Here is a 15,319-nt window from a genome sequence, read left to right as displayed (position 1 = left end):
CAAATGCATCATTGTTTGCTTCATATATTTTGGAGTTCTGGTTTAGGTACACACATATTTGTAATTGTTATATCTTCTTGATTAATTGGTCCTTTTATCAATATATAATATCCTTCATGTAACAGTTTTGACTTAAACCCTCTTTCATCAGATATTAGTATAGCCACTCAGCTCTCTTTTGGTTACTATTGCATGGACTATTGTTTTCAATCTTTTCTCTTTTTTAAAAAATTTTATTTATTTCTCCCCACCCCCTCATTGTTTGCACTTGGTGTGTCTGATTATCTTCTTTGTTTCTTTAGGAGGCATTGGGAGCCGAACCCAGGGCCTCTGATGTGGGAAGGGGGTGCCTAATCACTGGAGCCACCTCTGCTCCCTGCTTTTGTTGTGTCTCTTGTTGCATCATCTTGTTGCATCAGCTCACTGCACCTGCCCATTGCATCAGCTTGCTGTCTTCTTTTAGGAGGCACTTATGTCTCTTGTCGTGTCATCTTGTTGTGTCAGCTTGCTGCGCCTGCCTGTGGCACCAGCTGGCTGTCTTCTTTAGGAGGCACTGGGAACTGAACCAGGGACCACCCATGTGGTAGGTGGGAACTCAGTCACTTGAGCCATATACTCTTCCCACCATCCTTTCATTTTGAAACTTTTTGTGTCTTTGGATCTAAAGTGAGTCTCTGGAAGAAAGCATATAGTTTATGGTTGTGTTTTGTTTTATTTTGTTTTTTTAATACTTCTGCACTCTCTGCCTTTTGATTGGACAGTTTAATTCATTGACAATTAATGTAATAACTGATAAGACAGGATTCTAACATTTTGCTACTTGCTTTTTTAATGTCATATATTTTTGTCCCTCATTTCTTCCATTACTGCCTTTTGTGTTTCATTAATTTTCTGTTGAACCATTTTGAGTTCCTTTTCATTTTGTGTAAATATTTTAGGTATTTTCTTTGTAGTTACTATAGGGATAAAATTTAATACCCTAAATCTATAACAGTGCAGTTGGAATTGATGTCAACCTCACTTTAATAGCATATGAAAACTCTGCTCCTGTACAACTCTATTCTCCTCCCCTTTGTTTTTGTCATAAATCACAACTTTACACTGTATGTCCAATCACATAGATTTGTAATTCATTTTATATATTTGTACTTTAAATCAAGTCAGAATTAATAAGTGGAGTTACAAGCCAAAAATTCTAGCTTGTATATTTGCCATGTAGTTACCAGAGATCTCTATTTTTGCATACTGTCTAGTGTCCTTTCACCATTTCTTATTTAGCAGTTCTACTAGTATCAAACTCCCTCAGCTTTTTTTTTAAAGATTTATTTATTTATTTATTTATTTATTTCTCTCCCCTCGCCCCCACCTGGTTGTCTGCTCTCTGTGCCCATTTGCTGTGTTTTTCTTTGTGTCCACTTGCACTCTTGTAGGTGGCACCAGGAATCTGTGTCTCTTTTTGTTGCAGCATCTTGCTGCGTCAGCTCTCCCTGTGTGCGGCGCCACTCCTGGGCGGGCTACACTTTTTTTGCACAGGGTGGCTCTCCTTGCGGTGCGCATTCCTTGTATGTAGGCTCCCCTGTACAGGGGGGGAGAGTATATGGGGGGGGACACCCCTGCATGGTATGACACTCCTTGCATACAGTAGTACTGCACGTGGGCCAGCTCACCACACAAGTCAGGAAGCCCTGGGTACCGAACCCTGGACCTCCTATATGGTAGGCAGATGCTCTATCAGTTGAGCCACATCTGCTTCCCTCCCTCAGCTTTTATTTGGAACTATCTTAATTTTCCCCTTATTTATTTATTTTGTTTGTTTATTTATAGAAGGTATTGGAGATTGAACCTTGGTTTCAGGTTTTCATGTTCCCCCCACCCCATCTGTTTAAATATGGTGTCCACTGCCTTCTGGTCTCCATGGTCTTTGATGAAAAATTGACCGTTAATTTTATTGAGGATCCTTAGTATGTGACAAGTCACTCCCCTTGCTGCTTCCAAGATTCTCTCCTTGTCTTTGGTATTTGGTAGTTTAATTATTATTTTTTTTTTAAGATTATTTATTTATTTATTTATTTATTTATTTATTTAATTCCCCCCCTCCCCCGGTTGTCTGTTCTCTGTGTCTATTTGCTGTGTCTTGTTTCTTTGTCCACTTCTGTTGTCGTCAGCGGCACAGGAAGTGTGGGCGGCACCATTCCTGGGCAGGCTGTACTTCCTTTCACGCTGGGCGGCTCTCCTTACGGGAGGCACTCCTTATGCATGGGGCTCCCCTATGCGGGGGACACCCCTGCGTGGCACGGCACTCCTTGCGCGCATCAGCACTGTGCATGGGCCAGCTCCACACGGGTCAAGGAAGCCCGGGGTTTGAACCGCGGACCTCCCATGTGGTAGATGGACGCCCTAACCACTGGGCCAAGTTCACTTCCCTTGGTAGTTTAATTATAATGTGTCTGGGTGTGGATCTCTTTTTGTCCTTCTTGGAGTTTGTTCAGCATCTGAGTGTAGATTCATGTCTTTGTCAAAGTTGGGAAGTTTTTGGCTATTATTTCTTAACATTTTCTTTCTGCTCCCCACCCTCTCTTCTTCTTTGACTTTGATAATGCATATATTGTTCTGCTTGATGGTATCCCACAGGTGCCTTAGGCTCTGTTCAATTTTGTTCATTCTTTTATCTTTCTACTCCTCACACTGGATCATTTCAGTTATCTTTAAATTCACTGGTTATTTCTTCTGCTTGTGAAATGTGCTGAATTACTCCAGTGAATATTTCATTTCAATTACTTTTCAGCTGCAGCATTTAAATTTGGTTACTTTTTTTTTAATATAGATTTTTTTTAAAGGTTTTATTTATTTTTAAATTTATCTCCCCTCCCCTGCCCACTGTCTGCTCTCTGTGTCCATTCGCTGTGTCTTCGTTTGTGTCTGCTGCATTCTTTTCAGTGGCACCTGGAATCTGTGTCTCTTTTTGTTGCATCATCTTGCTGTGTCAGTTCTCCATGTGTGTGGCTCCACTCCTGGGCAGGCTGCTCCTTTTTCACATGGGGTGGCTCTCCTTGTGGGGTGCACTCCTTGCACGTGGGGCACCCCTAGGCGGGGGACACCCCTGCATGGCATAGCACTCCTTGCACGCATCAGCACCGCTCATGGGCCAGCTCACCTCATGGATCAGGAGGCCCTGGGTTTGAACCCTGCATCACCCATATGGTAGGCAGATGCTCTATCAGTTGAGCCAAATCTGCTCCCAGTAAATGTGGTTACTTTTTATAATTTCTATCTCTTTATTGTTATTCCTGTTTTGTTCATACATTGTTTTTTCAATTTCCTTTAATTCTTTGTTCATAATTTGCAATCACTCTTTGAGCTTATTTTTTTAAAAACTCCTTTTAAAGAATTTGTATAGGAAATCTAATGTTTGTGCTTCCTCAAGAATAGTTTCTCTTGCTTTATTTTGTTATTTTGAATGGGCCATGCTTTCCTCTTTCTTTGTTTGCCTTGTGATTTGTTGTTGTTGAAAACTGTGTATTTGAATATTATAATGTAACTCTGAAAATCAGGTTCTTCCCTTTCCCCAGGACTTGCTGTTTGTGATTGTTGACTGCTCTAGTAGTCCATTTGTTTAGTGATTTTTTTTTCCCAAACATTTTTTTAAATATAAAGACTGTATTTATTGTCATGTGCGGTCACTGAAGTTTGTGTCTTTAGTTTTTGTTCATTTAGTGTTTTGATAGCAATTTCTGGTTTTAAGTAGACTTTTCCTTGATTAAGCGTTCTCTTTGTTGCTGTAAATCTTTGATTGTTTTCTAGAGTCTGACAAATTTGGTTATGACAGTTCTGCTTGTTTTCCAATGTTTCTGTGCAGGGACAGAGCTTGGAGCTGCCTACTCCACCATCTGCTTTGAAGAATCTTTTTTTACACTTATCTTTGTCATGTGGTCTTTCCCTTATGTTTATTGTTTTAGTTTGCTTAAGGTTGCCAGTACAATATACAAGAGATGGTTGGATTTATAAAGGGAATTATTAGGGTAAAAGTTTTCAGTTCTAAGGCTGTGAAAATGTCCAAATCAAGGCATCCTCAGATTCTGTCTCACCAAAGGTCAGCTTCTGTCACTCCTGGACTCCTGCCACATGGCAAGGTAGCAGATCTCTGCTTTCTTCTCCAGGCTCACTTTCCCCCTGAGCTCAGCTCTGGGCCTTCAGGCCTGTGGCTCATCTCTTCTTCCTCAGCCTGTCTCTTTCAACTTCCAGCAGCTCCATGGGCCTAGCCTCTTGGGGGTCTCATTGCTTGAGCTTAGTTTGGTCTCCTGATTCTAGCCCCTGGCCTCTTTCTCAGCCTGTCAGGGTTTCTCTTTCTGCCACTGTAGTTGATCCTGGAGTCCTCTCTCTTACATGGCAGGGTCACAATGGCAGCTCTCCTCTTTCTGTACTTGCTGTGTCTGTTTGTCTTCCTTGTTTCTCTGTTTGTTTGTTTTTAAAGATTTATTTTTATTTATTTCTCTCCCTTCCCCCCCTCCACCCCGCTGCCTGCTCTCTGTGTCCATTCACTGTGTGTTCTTCTGTGTCTGCTTGCATTGTCAGTGGCACTGGGAATCTGTGTCTCTTTTTTGTTGCATCATGTTGCTGTGTCAGCACTCCGTGTGTGTGGCGCCACTCCTGGGCAGGCTGCACTTTTTCATGCGGGGTCCCTCTCCTCACAGGGTGCACTCCTTGCACATGGGGCACCCTTACGCGGCGGCACCCCTGCATGGCACAGCACTCCTTGCACACAGCAGCACTGCACGTGGGCCAGCTCATCACATGGGTCAGGAGACCCTGAGTATTGAACTCTGGACCCTCCACATGATAGGCAGATGCTCTTTCAGTTGAGCCACGTCTGCTCCCCCTTGTTTCTTTAGGAGGCACCAGAAACTGAACCTTGGACCTCCTGTGTGAGAGGGAGGTGACTAATCACTTTGTTGTGTCTCTCATTATGGTTCTTTTCTTCTTGTGTCTCTTGTTTCATCATCTTGTTGTGTCAGCTTGCTGCACCTGCCCATCACTTCAGCTTGCTGTCTCGCTCTTTTTCTTTGGGAGGCACCAGGAACCTCTGCTCCTTGCTTTGTTGTACCTCTCATTATATTTCTCTTCTTGTGTCTCTTGTTGCGTCATCTTGTTGTGCCAGCTTGCCGCCAGCCCATCACACCAGCTCACTGCCTTCTTTCGGAGGCACTGGAAATTGAGCACGACCTCCCATGTGGTAGGTGGGAGCGCAATTGCCTGAGCCACATCTGCTTCCCTCTTTATTTTCCTTTTTATAGAAGTTCCATTTTGGTTATTTCCCATATCTGCTTGTTATTTTTTATTTTATCCTAGCCTTTCCGTATGTGTTTTCATCCTTCTTTACTCATTTAAGTGCATTTTTTCCCAGTTATTTCCCCAACTCGCTCTTATTATCTTGGAATACTCATCTTCCTGTTATTTGTGTCTGCAGACACACTAATTGCAAATGGTTTTCTTGGTTGGTTTTTTTTTTGTTTATTATTGTTTTGGGGAAATCTTTGGCAGAGCTTCTTCCTTCTTTCCCACCCTCAGGGCGGTCCTTTTGTGTACCCCGGATTGTGGAACTCTTGGTATAAGTGGTTTCATGTTGCTCTTTTGGCTCTTCCCCCAGGGGTTTCATGGGTCTAAAACCAATATTGGCTACAGTTTTCCTTTTGGTTTTTTGGTTTGTTTTAGCTTGAGCCTGTGAATGTGGCCCTGGCTGGGGGCTTCAGTTTCTCCAGGGAGTCCCTGAGTGGCCTCTGGTCTCTGAGGCCTCAGCAGCAGCTTTCCAATTCCTTCCTGCACCAGCGGATCCTGGAAGAGCTCCGCCACAGTCCTGGCTTACGTGAGGAGCGCAGCTTCTGGGCCTCTGTGTGGACTCGAAGCTGCGTGGGTGAATGCCCCAGAGCCCAGTCTCAGGGAGCCTCAGCGTCGGTTGTGTTTTTCTTCTCAGGCTTTAAGTCTCGCATGTCTGGCACCCTGGAATCTTCCTTTCTTTCTTGGAAGCTGGGGGTGGGGGAGGTCTATTTCATCTGGCCTCCCCAGGTGTCTCCAGGCAGATGGGCTCCTCCATCGCCACACTGCCAAAAGTCTCCTGGAACATGCGTTGCATTATATTGTATTTGCTTTTACATTTTGTTTCCGTCACTAGACCTAGCTCCTTGCAGGCACAGACCTAACACAGTGCCTCTAAATATTGGATAAACAAGGAGCTGGCGCACACTTAAGTTTTAATGCCTGACTTGAATCAGGTGAGCTTGGCAATAGGCAGACTCATTCCTTGGCCCAAGTTTGCACAATGGTGCCTTCTGTCACCTGCTGCTTTAGCCGTTGTTGTCCCGCGGTCACGACCCGCTCCCCGGCCTGCTGCTCTGTGGGCCGTCTTGCCTGAGCCGTGCCCCCTTCCTTTGGGGAGCTTTCCATTCCTGAGCTCCGTGCCCCGTCCCTGCCTCCGGTTCCTGCATTTCTTTCAGTTATCTCTGCTTGGGAGGTCCTGAGGCTTTCTTCAGTTGGAAATAAAGCAAAGCTTTTTACTTTTACACAAATTTTTTTTAAAGAAAAGTCTATTTATCATGAATTGAATATTTCTTAATATCTCCCTTTAGAGGCTACTTTTTTTTCCCTTATATAATGAGGCTTTCTGGGGAGAAAAAGGCAGACTTGCATGCAGGTCTGAAAATGGCTTTAAGAAGCTAGAAGAAACTGGCTCAGTGTTTCTCTCTCTTTTTTAAGAGAAGTTTTAGGTTTACCGAAAAATCATGCAGAATATACAGAGTTCTCATCTACTCTCAGTTATTAGCGCCTTGTGTAGTGTGGTACATTTGTTACCACTGGTGAGAGGATTTTCCTGTCATTGTGCTTTAGCTCTCATCCATGGTTTACTTTAGGGTTCACTGTTTGTACAATCCTATGGCTTTTGTTTTTAATATTTAGTCTAGTACCATATGTGTAACCTAAAATTTCCCCTTTTAACCACATTCAGATGTGTAATTCATTGTTAATTATATTTACAGTGTTGTGCTTCTGTCACCACCATCCATTACCAAAGCTTTTTAGAGGCTACATTTTTAACTAATTGTAGTATGTATTCATTGTGGAAAAAAAATTAGAAAATATAGGTAAGCTAAAAGGAGGAAATAAAAATCCCTGTAATCTCACCATTTAGAGAGGGAAGCAGGTGAGCCTTTTGATCTGTCTTTCCAACGTTTTTTCTTTGTGCACAGATGTATATGATGTGTATATGTACTTCTCTTTATTACAAAAATGTATTCACAGTGAACTTTTATCACCTAATTTCCCTTTTAACATAGTAGCTGTGGTTTGTGGCATGGAAATGCTTTCATTTTCTGAAGCAATGGAATTAAAGTTTACCTACCTATATGAAGAAGACAGTATTACCACACAGAATCAAAACCCTAAGGGAAGTGGATGTGGCTCAAGCAGTTGGGTGCCTGCCTACCACATGGGAGGTCCCAGGTTCAGTTCCCCTGTGCCTCCTAAGGAAGACAAGCAAGACAGCAAGCTGACATGTGGGGACGGTATGGTGAGCTGACCCAATGGCCTGATGTAGTAAGCTGACGCAACGAGATGATGTAGCAAGATGATGAAGTGAGATGATGCAACAAAGAGACATAATGAGGAAAACACAATGAGAGACTCAACAAACAGGGAGCGGAGGTCGCTCAAGTGATTGGGCATCTCCCTCCCACATTGGAGATCCCGGTGCCTCCTAAAAAGAAGACAAGCACACAACGAACAGACATATAGAGCAGACAGCAATAACAAACAATGAGGGGGGGAGAAATAAATAAAAATAAAAACCCTAGTTAATTAATTGCAGCCGGCGAGGGGTAAGGGGAGGAGGGGGCCTGCCGCAGGCTCCCTTCATTTCTGCTTCCTCCCCGCCATCCTGTAATTGCTCCTCTCTCCTCGCAGAGCACCTGCTGGGCCACCTGGAACACGCCAAGAGCGCCCTTCCAGCCAGCCAGAGTGAGGCGCTGCCCGAGAAGGAGCGCGACGTGCCCCCGGTGGAGGCCCCCGCCGTTCCCGACAGCGTCACTGCCACCAAAGAGCAGAAGAAAAAGCCTCGAAGGGGCCGCAAACCCAAAGCCTCCAAAGCCGAGCTTCCCTTAGTCATCGCCGAAGACAAGGAGCCTGCAGGTGAGGGCCGGCGGGGAGGCCATCGCTTCCTGGCCCCGAGGTCTGAGAGGTTCTGGGAAGGGACCTGAGGCCGCACGGCCTCGCTGGGGGGGGGGGAAAGCTCAGCCCAGAGAGGCCACGAGGGCGGCGCGTCTCCCTCCTCCTCCTCTCTCAGCGCTCATAGAATCGATGTTTTAAGCACGTTCAAGGTGATACATCTAGTTATAAAAACTAATATTTCTACATCTCTATCAAACTAAATTAACTCTAAGATTGTGCTGTATATCCACAGGGCTTTTGGCTGGTATGACGAGGGATTGAAATGACATTAAACCTGCTGTGGTTTTAAAAAAGCATCACAAATTTTAACCCCAGCTTTGAGTTAAGAATAAAATCTTGTTTCCCCCTGTAGACAGTTTAATGTGTGGGCTCCGAAGCACCGCCCGCTGCTTTTCCCTGTCTAAGCCTAAACCTCGCCCGGGCTCTTGCTCCCCGGCCCTGCCCTGTGGTCGGGTGGCGCCCCGGCCCTGCCCCGTGGTGACCTGGCTGCATCTCCTTTGCATAGAGCAAGTGGCAGAGATGGTGGCGGAAGTGCCCCAGGACGAGCCCCCGGGCGCGGCGCCCGACGAGCGCATCGTGGAGCTGGTTCTGGGGCGGCTGGCCACCACGGCCGACGTCAGCGCCGCTCCCAAGTAAGTCCTGGCCCAGCGTTCCGGGCCGTTCTGCCGCCAGGCGGTGCCAGCCCGGCCCTGTCGGGAGGGAGGGCGCCTGCGGACGGCAAGGCCTCCTGGGAGGGATGTGCTCCGGCGCCCGTGCTGCCAGCGCGAGGGGCTTGGGAGCAGCGGGGTGTGGAAGGCGGGCGTGCAGCAGCGTGCCCACGCCCGCAACAGGCTCATATTTAGATTTCAGGCCACGGAGCACCTTGGTCTCTGTTCTCCCATTCTTTTGATGGGTGCAAGGAAGATACTTCCGTGTTTCAATTGTCGCTCTTGACTAAATTTTGACCTGAAGCTGAGTAAGCTGGTGGTAATTTTTCCCCAGCCCTTTTTGGAGTGCTTCTTAATGTTTTCAAGATATACCTGGTCCCAAAATTGGGAATGTAATTAATGCTACTGGTTGATGTACTTGAATGCGGTTAAAATGGGGAGTTTTGAGTTGTATAATTGTTACTACAATAAAAAGAAGAGGTTCCTGGTCTTATAAAGTTGGGGAACTTCAGGAAATACTGAGAACAGACCAAATTCACGTCACAAATAACGTAATGTTACCTATTTGTTTATACTTAATCCTATTGCCCAGAGATTTTCAGGTGGCTTATGATGAAAACATGGAGAAAAAGTTTTAAAAATCAGGCTCGGGGGAAATATAAAATAGAGTGTGGAGACCGAGCAAGAGAAACAGCAGAGAAATACAATTACACTGGTTGAGGCACAAAGTGAGCTCAGAGCTTCCTGGTAGCCAGAGTTCAAGTGCAAGAAGAGACGTGGCTATTAGAGAAACAAGGAGGAGGTAGCCATTATGTGTTCTAGGTGTCTCTCCCCTCAAAATACCCCTGAAATGAAGGGGTGATGCCAGGGCATATCCCTACTTTCTCTCAAGCCTCAAGACCAGCAAGGATGGAAAGTGGTGTGGCTCAACTGATAGAGCATCCGTCTACCACATGGGAGGTCCAGGGTTCAATCCTCAGGGCTTCCTGGCCTGTGTGGTGAGCTGGCCCATGCGTAGAGCTGGCCCATGCATAGTGCTGCCACACACAAGGAGTGCCATGCCACGCAGGGGTGTCCCCATGTAGGGGAGGAGCTGCACTTGCAAGGAGTGCACCCCACCAGGAGAGCTGCCCTGTGGGAAAAAAGCGCAGCCCACCCAGGAGTGGCGCTGCACACAGGGAGAGCTGACGCAGCAAGATGACGCAACAAAAAGAGACACAGATTCCCGGTGCCGCTGACAAGAATACAAGTGGACAGAGAAGAACACACAGCAAATGGACACAGAGAGCAGACAACTGGGGGGGAAGGGGAGAGAAATAAAATAAATCTTCATATATATTTAAAAAAAAAAAGACCAGCCAGGAGGTGCTGGCAGCCTCTCTCTGAGACGGCCGCCCTGGCGCGTGTGCCCCGGTCCCTCACCAGCTGGCCCGTGCCCCGGCAGGTTCAGCCATCCTCCGAGCAGCTCCATCGCCCTCAAGAGGAGCCTGCTGCTGTCGGGCAGGCACGGCGTCCGGCGGAAGCTCGTCCGGCAGCTGGGCGAGCACAGGCGGGTGTACCAGTGCAGCATCTGCAGCAAGGTCTTCCAGAACAGCAGCAACCTGAGCCGGCACGTGCGCTCGCACGGTGAGTCCCCGCCGCCGGCGCCGGGGTGGCCGTGGGGGGCCGCGGGCCGCATGCAGCGTGGGGGGCGAGAGGGCTCTGCGGCCCTGCCAGGAAAGCGTCCCCGTCAGCGGTGCGGAGGACACGCGCTGAAGCGCCCAGCACTGACGCTGCTCGGCGCGCGTTGACCCCTCAGGGGACAAGCTGTTCAAATGCGAGGAGTGCGCGAAGCTGTTCAGCCGCAAGGAGAGCCTGAAGCAGCACGTTTCCTACAAGCACAGCAGGAACGAGGTAGCACGGCGGGCACGAGGAGGGCGGCGGGCACGAGAGCGGGCACGAGGAGGGCGGCGGGCACGAGGGCGGGCACGAGGAGGGCGGTGGGCACGAGGGCGGGCACGAGGAGGGCGGTGGGCACGTGTTGGGGTGGTGGGCACCAGGAGGGCGGCGGGCACGAGGGCTGGCACGAGGTGGGGTGGTGAGCACGAGGAGGGCGGCATGCACAAGGGCTGGCACGAGGAGGGCGGCACGCATGAGGGGGGGCGGCGGGCACGAGGAGGGCAGCGTGCATGAGGAGGGGTGGTGGGCACGAGCTCAGGCACGAGGAGGGCGGTGGGCACGAGGTGGGGTGGCAGGCACGAGGAGGGCGGCGGGCACGAGGGCGGGCACGAGGAGGGCAGCGGGCACGAGGAGGGCAGCAGGCTCAGGGTGGGGCAGGGACGAGGAGGGCGACAGGCATGAGGAGGGTGGTGGGCATGGGGTGGGCGACGGGCAGGGGCCTCTTGCTGGTTCGGTGGGATTCTTATCTGGGCAGAGCAGAGGGAGGCTGAGCGCTGCCCTCCGGTGCAGCCGTGGACACGGGCACTGGGCCCTGAGTCCGCCCTGGCCGACCGGGTGCAGACAAGCCATGGGGAGGGGTCCAGAGCTCACAGGGGTGGCATTCGGGGTGCAGTGGTCTGGGGTGGGGTTCACCTCGGGCAGCTGGGTGGGAGGAGAGGGCGGTGGGGACGGGTGCAGCGCCCTGCTCCGGGGCCCTCAGCTGGGCGCCGCGCCCGCTCTGTTCCCTGCCGCGGCTCCAGGTGGACGGCGAGTACAGACACCGGTGTGGCACGTGCGAGAAGGCCTTCCGCATGGAGAGCGCGCTGGAGTTCCACAACTGCCGCACAGGTGAGGCGGCGGCGCCCCGGCCGCCCTCTGCTCCCCGCCCCTGTGGCCGAGAGCTGCAGGGAGTCGCTGGGCCCCGGGGACCCAGGCGGTTTAGGAGCCAGCAGCCTCCCTCTAACACGCGCTGTGCGTGTCGCCGCCCGGGCTTATTTCTTTTAAGAGACGCAGGTGGAAGCCCCCCGCAGGGGGTTCTTTTCTGGCTCCTGTTAGCCTTCGCCTGAAGCCAGGACCATGGAGAAGCGGGGGTTTCCCTCCTGGTGGAACAGCGGGCAGAGCACGCGTTCTAGACCCGCGTGGCAGTGAAGGGCACGGCAGAGGTAGCGGCCTCAGGAGGCGCCCGGGCCCAGGCCAGGCTCTCACCCCTTAGCCTTCCTCTTGCCCTGGGCTGGCCGGCCCAGGACTGGACGCTGCCGCTGCCTGGCACGGACCCGTCTTGTTCTGGGCCTGCTCCAGGAGGCCAGTGCCGCCAGGGGGCACGGGACGGGGCCATGGCCCGGCCCCAGGCAGCGGCCGAGTCCTGCCAGCTGCGCGTGCTCTCGCGTCCCTGTGCTCGTCGGCCAGCCCCCGCAGCCACCACAGCCCAGGGTTCGCCCCCACCTGCCCACACGCCCGCTTAGCACTGCACTCGCCCCCTGAAGCCCCGGGCACGCCCCACCCCCGCACCCCGCTCACCAGTTCCCGTCAGGGTGCTGCCGGCTGCCCTGCGCCTCCCCGAGAGCCACCCCTCACTGGGCCGTGGGAGCCACCTGCCCAGCCTCCGCCGGCACCGGCCTCCGCGGTGTCTCAGGGACTCTGGTTCCGTTTGTCTGTCCCTTCTGTCCGGGCTCCTCCTGGAAACTGCGGCCTTCTCCTCTGTCTGCAGCGCCCTGATCCCCACGGCGGCCTCCCCGAGCGCAGAGCTGGGCGTCCCTTCACCTGAGCCCTAGCGGCTCCTGAGGGCGGTGCCAAGGCGCCGAGCGGCTTCCGGAACCTTCCGGCAGCCTGCCAGTGTCGGCCGTGTTCTAAGCCCTCCTCTCGCAGCAATCCCCGGAAGTGTGGGGGGTTCCCCAGCACTCCCATCCCGCCAGCCGGGCAGGACTCCCCTCTCTTTGGTGACGCGGTCGGGGTGGCGCCCACCTCCGCCCTGGCTTCACAGCTGTAAATGGCGCCTGGGCACGTGACCCTGAGGCGGAGGGAGAAATTGCGCTCCTTCCACGCTGAACCGTTTCTCTGGACCCTTGGGCCAGAAAGTAATAAAAAGAAGCCAAAGCAGCCTTTTGCGACATGTCGATTAAAACTCCCTTAAGTCAGACTTGACCTCTGTTAATGACGTAATTACGGAGCAGCGGTGCAGTGAATGCAATTTCTCTTATCCTAAGATGCTCTCATTTCCAAGGCTAGAAATCTTAGAGGGAGAAATGAAAGGCGTGCTTCCGTACTGTCTTACTTGTGTGGCGATGTACTTTTCACGGTGTGGAGCATGAGAGAACGTGTGCTGTCCTCAGATCGTTAAGGCGAGATTTTGTGGGCGAAGCTTCAAATTGTGCAGGCCGTACTCAGCGGGCCTGTTCTCGCGCCCCCTGGGCTGTGACAGGTCACGATGTCACGCTGCAAGCGCCCACCTCCCCTTGACCGTAAAACTGTGCGTGAGACCTGCAGGGGTGCACGTCCGGCCCCCGGAAGCCCACTCCCCATGTCTGCGGGGACCCTGCGAGCCAGCCCGTCCCTAGATCCCAAAGAAAGGCAGACCCGGGCCTCCGCGTCAGCAGACCGCAGTGGGGACGGCTTGCTGGGACCACGTCTCTCTGGTCACGAGCCAGCCACCCCCGGGCACCATGGCTGGAAAGCCGTGCTGCGGCGTGGCGGCTGGCCCCTGCCAGCTCTGCTCGCGGCTCTGCTCCCTGGCAAAGGCCGCCCTCGACTTGGGACAGAGTTTTGAAGCGGCCTCTCCCCACACAGTACCAGGGGGCTTGTGAGAGAGAAAATGCCCCCGCAGCGCCCACGGCGGCCGTAGGGCAGCTCCCCTGTGTTCCCCAGGTGGGTCTGGGGACAGCTGCAGGCAGCAGGTGGCCGTGCCTGGCCCGTGGTCCCATTCCTAAGAACTCACCCTGAGGAAAGTTGGAGAAAACGCCCGGTTATTAGGGGCTGCTTCCCTCACTACCACGAGACCAGAAGTTCTGGAATGAGCTGTGAGAACCATTGACCTGGAGGTCTCGGCCGTTCAGGCAGCATGTGGCCCCGTGGAGGGGGACCCCAGGCCCTGCGCTGAGAGGGGGCTGCGAGGGGAGAACGAGGAGCTGCTCCCCACTGGAGGTTAGCTGGCAGCGCCAGCCAGGGGTCAGCATCAGCATGACGCCCGTGCTGTGCCCAGGGCAGGGGTCTGGCGCTGCGGGCACGTTGGCACCCCTGGCCTCAGCCCTGCTGTCCTGCAGCCCCCACCGTCCAGCCCCTCTGCGGCTCTCAGCTGGGGTGGGGTCGCCCTTGGAGGTGGGCAGCACCTGGGAGGTTTCTGGTGCTGCACCAGCCCCGGCGTGTGGGGGCCGGCAGTGCTGCTCAGCTCCTGCAGGGCCCACCCCACCCCACGGGTCAGCGGAACCCGGGTCCTTGCCCGTCCCCAGGCGGTGCCATGGGGTGGTTGGGAGGGCGGTCACCTTGGGAAGTGGTGCCTTCTCCATGGCTGCGCATGTGGGTTTATGTAGTTGTCACGCTTGCTGGGTCTGTGGTGGGCAGAGGCACGCAAGGAGGCACACGGCCTGGAAGGGTGGACACTCCACTCCCCTGGTCACGCGCCTGGGCCTGGGGAAAGGAAAGGAGAGGGTGGCTCGGCCGGACACAGGCTGGCCCGGGGCGAGGTCAAGGGCCTCCGGGCGGCGGTGCTGCAGGAGGAGGTGGCGGGCCTGGGGCGTCCCTTCTGGGGCCCGAGTCCTGCCAGGAAGGGACTCATCCATGTACGTGGAGGGCGTGGAGGGGGTGGGGGGTGGGGAGCACGATGACAGAGTGAGGGGCGGGTACAGGAGCCAGGCAGGGTGCAGGGAGTGGGCGCTGAGCAGTCGGGGCGGGAGGACTGGGGAGTGGCGGGCGGCCGTGTCGTATTGGAGGGACGGGAGGGACTAGCGCCAGTTTGGGCTTGGGCGGCTTTTTTTTTTTTTTTTCAGGTTTGAACCTTTTTTTAAAAAATTTATTTATTATTTTTTTATTACATTCAGAAAATATGAGGTCCCATATACCCCCCACCCCCCTCACCCCACACCTACCCCCGCAGCAACAAACTCCTCCATCATCATGAGACATTCATTGCATTTGGTGAATACATCTCTGAACACTGCTGCACTCATGGTCAATGGTCCACATCATAGCCCATACTCTCCCACCTTCCACCCAGTGGGCCATGGGAGGACATACAATGTCCAGTAACTGTCCCTGCAGCACCACCCAGGACAACTCCAAGTCCCGAAAACGCCCCCACATCTCATCTCTTCCTCCCATTCCCCACACCCAGCAGCCACCATGGCCACTTTCTCCACACCAATGCCACATTTTCTTTGATTACTAATCACAATAGTTCATGAACAGAATATCATTAAGTCCACTCTAATCCATATTCTATTCCTCCATCCTGTGGACCTTGGATTGGTTGTGTCCACTCCACATCTATATCAGGAGGGGGCTTAGATTCCACCTGTATGCTGGATGCAATCCTCCTGCTTTCAGTTGTA

The 15,319-nt window shown here is 52.4% G+C and overlaps 1 protein-coding gene across 3 annotated transcripts in view; it reads left to right on the top strand.

Moving 5' to 3' along the window:
* Positions 1-15,319, top strand: part of PRDM15 (PR/SET domain 15) — a 110,323-nt gene that overhangs the window by 47,276 nt on the left and 47,728 nt on the right. For all 3 annotated transcript variants that reach the window (XM_058296275.1, XM_058296276.2, XM_058296277.2), the window contains exons 7-11: positions 7,951-8,175; positions 8,720-8,846; positions 10,306-10,487; positions 10,660-10,754; positions 11,540-11,627. In XM_058296275.1, the coding sequence (XP_058152258.1) occupies positions 7,951-8,175; positions 8,720-8,846; positions 10,306-10,487; positions 10,660-10,754; positions 11,540-11,627 (717 nt within the window). The remainder of the gene's footprint in view (positions 1-7,950; positions 8,176-8,719; positions 8,847-10,305; positions 10,488-10,659; positions 10,755-11,539; positions 11,628-15,319) is intronic.

This window comes from Dasypus novemcinctus, chromosome 4, assembly GCF_030445035.2.
Source record: "Dasypus novemcinctus isolate mDasNov1 chromosome 4, mDasNov1.1.hap2, whole genome shotgun sequence".
Taxonomy (NCBI): Eukaryota; Metazoa; Chordata; class Mammalia; order Cingulata; family Dasypodidae; genus Dasypus; species Dasypus novemcinctus.
This window is presented reverse-complemented; position numbering and strand designations above follow the sequence as displayed.